At 41.8% G+C, this 5,785-nt stretch overlaps 1 protein-coding gene across 1 annotated transcript; it reads left to right on the top strand.

Moving 5' to 3' along the window:
- Window positions 1–960: 960 nt before the first annotated feature.
- LOC116250834 (mannan endo-1,4-beta-mannosidase 6-like) lies at window positions 961–5,308 on the top strand. The gene is made up of 5 exons (XM_031624784.2): window positions 961–1,448; window positions 2,791–2,988; window positions 3,918–4,037; window positions 4,127–4,338; window positions 4,433–5,308. Exons 1-5 carry the CDS (start codon window positions 993–995, stop codon window positions 4,821–4,823), a joined length of 1,377 nt encoding a protein of 458 aa, XP_031480644.1. The 5' UTR covers window positions 961–992; the 3' UTR covers window positions 4,824–5,308.
- The last annotated feature ends 477 nt before the right edge of the window (window positions 5,309–5,785 follow it).

Below are 5,785 nucleotides of genomic sequence, written 5' to 3'. Positions count from 1 at the left end.
TATCCAAATCCGAGCGATTAAACATGAGGTAATAATCAGATATGGTAAAGCGTAAAACAGATCTGACAACTGAGCTTACATTTCTGCAGGTATTTCTTGCTAGCAATGCCAGACGGAGTGGCCACATGACATATGTTGATGTCGGCAGCAGGGTGTGAGCGGATCCGAATTAATGACTGGATTTGGATCCAGATGAACTAGAAATAAATACAATACCAAACATATATCCAACTCCAATTTGAGTTGCTTTCGGGTTTACACCAACCAAGGAAATGAGAAAGTCCAAAATTATAGATATGAAAATGAAGAAAAACCAAAAGCCCCGGGCTGAAACTTGAATAACCAAATGTCCTGTTCTGTTCCTTCACTGCCCGTTAATCTTCACACACGTAGTTAGCAAAATACTCATGTACAGACAGGCTGTGCACAAGTGCAAGAAGCAAGAACAGATTGCCTTAATATTAAGTAGAGAAGCAAGAACAGATTTAGTTAATGTTCGTGCAATATTAAGTGCCGATCTCCATCTTCCAGCTCTAAAGTTATGATCCTGATTGCTTGTCGGACAATCATCTGATTGAGAGATCAATTTTTGGTTGGAACTACTTCTGGAGAAATGTTACATCAAGCAAGACACTGTTCATTTCTGTCAATTTAATTGCAACTTGTGAACATGGTATGAATTGTTTCTTTCTAATTCTGCCTAGAGCATAGCACGCTTTAGCAGAGGAGCTGGCTATGAGTTGACAGTAAAACAAATGGCAGGTCGAGTGGGGCAAAAGCAGGAAAGAAGCTGCGGTTCATACGTTTACAAGTGGCTTTTTTCAAACGTTCGAGCGGTGCTTAAACATTGACGGCCGCAAAGCAGTCGGTCGACTCGTCGTAGAGCAATGGAGGCTATGAAAGTAAATTCAACCAGTTCATCGCAGAGACCAATAATGGCAGACGAAAATTAAGAGAGAGGGAGAGGGAGGGGGTGGGGTGGGGAGGAGAAGATGAGAGAGAGGAGGAGGGCATTTGCGGGTCCTGCAGCGGGATTGGGGCTGCTGCTGCTGCTCCTATACCTCAATTTCGGGGATCGCCTCCCGTTCTTAGTCCCCGCCCTCCCCCCCTGGCGGTGGGGATCCGGCGGGAGGACTATCATCTCCGGCTTCGTTGGGGTGAATGGCACCCATTTCGTTCTGAAGACGGAGGGAGGAGGAGCAGGAGTGGACGCTTCGTCTTCGCCGTCTGCAATTCCACGCTCCCGCGCTCCGCTCTACGTGAACGGATGGAACTCCTACTGGCTGATGCAGCAGAGCATCTGGGGGTCGACGCGGCCGAGGGTGTCGCGGATGCTGAGGAGGGGGGCGGAGATGGGAATGGCCGTCTGTCGGACGTGGGCCTTCAGCGACGGCGGGACCGACGCCCTCCAGATCTCCCCCGGCCACTTCGATGAGAGGGTGTTTCGGGTATTCGTCTCCCCTCTTTCTCTGGAATCTATGAATGTCATTTGAATATTTTCTTGGGGCAGAAATGACCAACCGGTGAGTACGCGTAGCTTTGTTGGTAGAGCGAGGCTTGTGGGGCCGAAGACTCAAAAGGACGGAAAATGGGTTTTTTTCGCGTTATCACAAGTTTGTCCCCGTCGAGCAGAAAATATTCCTCCTCAGTTGCCTGGTGGACTGCCGGGTGTTGGCAGTGACGGTCTGCAGCAGGCGTAGGATCGATTCCAGGACTCAATATTGGTTGTCATCCATTGATACAAACCCCGACTGATAACTGGATAGGCATCAAATTCGATTAGATGGATAGGCATCAGGCTTTGGATGCTGTGGATAAGCGGGTCGTGTTCAAGACGTTGTGTGAGTCTTCTTTGCCAGAACATGATCCCTGCCATGAAGCGTAAGAGGCTGCAGAGAGTGAAGTAACGTAACTTATGGTGGTTTGCATTCCCATCAAATAGAAATTCTGCTTTCTACCGTGTTTGATTCTCGAACACCTTCGACTAAGTTTGTGAAGATGTCTATTTATTGTTTTCCATACAGAAAGTTGCCTTTGGTTTGGTGTTCTGGAATATCTTCGAGCTGTCCTAGACGAACTATAATGCCTTGCTTTTTGAACTTGTTGAATTTTAAACCCTCTGTCTGTGTCACTTGACTAATTTTGTAAATATACGTTAAAGATGATGTTTGGTGTAAGATCCTAAAGCGGGAGGGCTGTACCCACGTAGATTATAGTGGAATTTGGTGGTTTAGTTTTGTCTCTTTTTTTTTGGCTTTTTTTAGGAAATTTGAAGACATAGACGATTTGCGCTATTAGTTTAGCAAGAATTCTTTATCCCAATATCCGGTTATAATGCAAATGGGCATTTGAGAAATTTCAAGAAGCAACATCTCAGAGATCTGTACATTTTCAAGTACTTTTTAAATCATGCTTTTATAGAAGATAACACAATCCTAGAGTATATACTGATAAAAGACTGTCTTAAATGCAGCTATGCGCTATGCTCTGATTCAGGCAACATGTATGAGTATCATCTGAATAGAAATCAGAGCTGCCCAGATAGTATGGATGGAGACCTGACTGGGTTTTTCATCCTTCCTTTTTTTCTCTCTCTTTCTTTTTCTCTCCTCCCTTCATTTTTTTTTTCCTTCTTTCCTCTCCACGGATCCGTTCTGCATGCTGCAGTCACAGTGCCCAAAAAATTGCGCATGACTCTAGCCAGATTTACGCCATCCGACACAAATGGATGGATTTGTTTCTGAGTCTTCTGCGCATTTTACATTTCATGTCAACTGTTCCTTACTGCAGGCTTTGGACTTTGTCTTGGTGGAAGCTGGGAAATACGGTGTGCGGCTTATCCTTAGCCTGGTGAACAATCTTGACCCATTTGGTGGGAAGGCTCAATATGTAAAGTGGGCAGAGGATGCTGGTGTTAATGTCTCAGAGACAACAGATTCATTTTTCTCCCATCCAACCATCAAATCCTACTATAAAGCCTATGTTAAGGTTAATTCTCATTCCTCTATGATGTTTGGTTTGACACTAAAGAACTAAAGTAAACTTGATACTCAAGAGTGCTTGTGGGGTTTCACCGTTTCTGTTTTGGTCAGTTCCTAAGCACTGTGACATAGAATTTCAGGAACTTCTTCCATCACCAAATTACCAATATACCGTACCTGGTTTAACATTTAGGACGTGCTTGTTAGCAATGAGCTTTCAGAATCGTGTATGCAGTTTAATATGTAACGAAAATGACTGAATTCAAATAGTTACAGAACTAATCCATGTTTTTTTTTATCATCCTCTGATGCAATTCCGAGTTTCAGACCAAATTGAAGCTTGTCTAAACGGATAGAAGATTCTCGGGCTTCATTTGGTCTCATTAACATGCTTTATGTTGAAGTCAAGTCTAATGTACGAAAACTCATTTTTACCTCCAACCAAATACAGATAAAAAATGAAAACAGGAATTATGTCAGGTATGCCTGTATGGGTATCACCTTTTGGGAATTAACCTCTGTCTTCCATGTGCATGATGGAAGGAGGCCTGATTTCTTGACTACTTTTCTGGAGTAAGTCAGTTCTTTGAACAATCAGTAACGCGTGAACTTTTGTACGTATTTTCGTGTCCCTTTTATCTTCGTGTCCCTTTTATCTTGCTTGCTAATCTATTACCGGTTTTAAGAAGTTATATCTGAGGCTGTAGAGACTTTTTTGCTTTCTATTTCATCAGTCTAGTTGTCTTAGAGGCTAAGGCTTCTTCGTTGATCTAGGCATCATCTGGTTAAAAATTTTTTCAGTTACTATACCTTGCGTTGTCCAAGAAATTAATCGACACAATGAGTTGCAATAGATAGAATGGAAAAATCAAAGAATATTGATCTGGGAACTCATGAAAGGACTGAAAGGTTTTGTTTCCCAATTACATTGTGCAGTCAATTGTGACCAGAAAGAACTATTACAGTGGAGTCAAGTATTATGATGATCCTGTCATATTTGCCTGGGAACTCATGAACGAGCCACGTGGATCCAACTCATCCGGTCCAATTCTTCAGGTAGCACTCTGTCGATTTCCTACGTTTCTTATAGGCTCTGGTATCTTCTTGTTTTACTGACAATGCCTCTCCCACTGTCCAACAACAAGGCTTGGATTAATGAGATGGCATCATACGTCAAACATTTGGACCAGAAGCATCTAGTCACTGTTGGGATCGAAGGATTTTATGGTCATACAACACCTGAAAAATTGCTGAATAATCCTGGGGAATGGGCAGCTGACCTTGGATCAGACTTTATTCAGAACTCACTTTCAGAAAATATTGATTTTGCCTCCGTTCATGCATATCCAGATAGCTGGTTAGTAAGCAGCCCATCTTAAATTGCAGAGCTGAATTTCGACATTTTTCTATCATTCTCAGTTTAAGCAAATTGATTCTCCATTTCCTTGTAGGATACCAAATGCAACACTGGAAGAAAAAGTGAAGTATCTTGCACAATGGGTGGATTCTCACGTGACTGATGGGGATAAAGTATTGAAAAAGCCAGTTCTGTTTACAGAGATTGGATCATCTGCACCTGGATCGCATGGTCTTGATGCCTTTTTGAAAATTATGTACGATAAGACGTATGAGTCTGCAAAGAAGAAATTATCTGGTGCCGGTGCCTTAATTTGGCAGTTAATGGTTGAAGCAATGGAAGAGTGTGGTGATAAATTTTCTCTGGTACCATGGGAAAAACCATCTACGTTTGAACTGATGGTCCAACAGTCATGTAGATTGGAAGCTGTAAATGGATGGAGTAATTCAAGTATGATTTATAATTGCTCGGGCGCAGTGTCCTGATGATGAATATGAAGTTCACTGGTTTATACTAATCATTTTCGGGAGATTGAAAAGATTGCAGATTTGGCTTTTGTCATTCTGTGGTGAACTTGATAGCTGATTGCCAATACCGATCGAATATGCATCCTTATGATTGAAAATGTGGCTCCATCATTGACCAACATGCAGCGGCCTGCAGGGAAGGTGACCTTGAAATGCACAACAGTCAAAAGCTGTGAATTTATTTATAATGGGGATGCAGCAGTTATCTGGTGTAGTAACTGCTTTACTCGCAAGACTGAGCTGGAGGGACTTCTTGATCCATTAACTATTCTTTTTGTCTTGAAGTATTGCAGTAACTGATGCGCTCGAAAGAGCCTGCCTTGATAGAGTAATGCGATTGAATTCATGGCAAGAAGATATTTTCTGTATTGCCCTAAGAGGGGTGGGATGGGTCGATTGTTCAAAGTAAAACTAAGCATTCTTTGTGTGCATTTGACTCTCTCTCTCTCTCTCTCTCTCTCTCTCTCTCTGATGCAGAGTGCAAGTGAGACATAGATTATCTAAATAAGAAGCTTCTTAGTTTTAATAATTATATGACATCGACTTTTATCAGGATTAATGGATAACCAATTGAACTTTTACCAGTGAGGAAGCTAAATGATGATTTTTTCGTCTATAAATAATTGCACGCATTTCCTTTATGACGGTTTAATTGAAATCAATTAAGGAAATTTTCACCTTCTCTGTGGTTTCTAGTTTTCTCTTGATATTTCTCACTTTTCCCTCACTTCACCCGTTTTCCCCGAGCAACGGGATGGAAACGATTTACTAACGCGAAGCCAACTTGGTGGTGTCAATGGTGTTGTGAAAAACAAGAAATCAAATTAAATCAGCCAAGCTGCCGACGATCAATTTGTGTCGGTAAAAAATATTATTAATCTTTAAAAATAAATAAAAAGTATTAAGAATTCGAAACACTT

The sequence above is a fragment of the Nymphaea colorata genome, chromosome 3 (genome assembly GCF_008831285.2).
Source record: "Nymphaea colorata isolate Beijing-Zhang1983 chromosome 3, ASM883128v2, whole genome shotgun sequence".
Taxonomy (NCBI): Eukaryota; Viridiplantae; Streptophyta; class Magnoliopsida; order Nymphaeales; family Nymphaeaceae; genus Nymphaea; species Nymphaea colorata.
The sequence above is the reverse complement of the archived record's forward strand: the minus strand, read 5'-3'. Positions and strand labels throughout refer to the sequence as shown.

Coding starts and splice junctions, on each gene's coding strand:
- LOC116250834 (XM_031624784.2), top strand. CDS start 993: ATGAGAGAGAGGAGGAGGGCATTTGCGGGTCCTGCAGCGGGATTGGGG. Junction 1,449..2,790: donor TCGATGAGAGGGTGTTTCGG/GTATTCGTCTCC, acceptor TCCTTACTGCAG/GCTTTGGACTTTGTCTTGGT. Junction 4,038..4,126: donor CATCCGGTCCAATTCTTCAG/GTAGCACTCTGT, acceptor TCCAACAACAAG/GCTTGGATTAATGAGATGGC.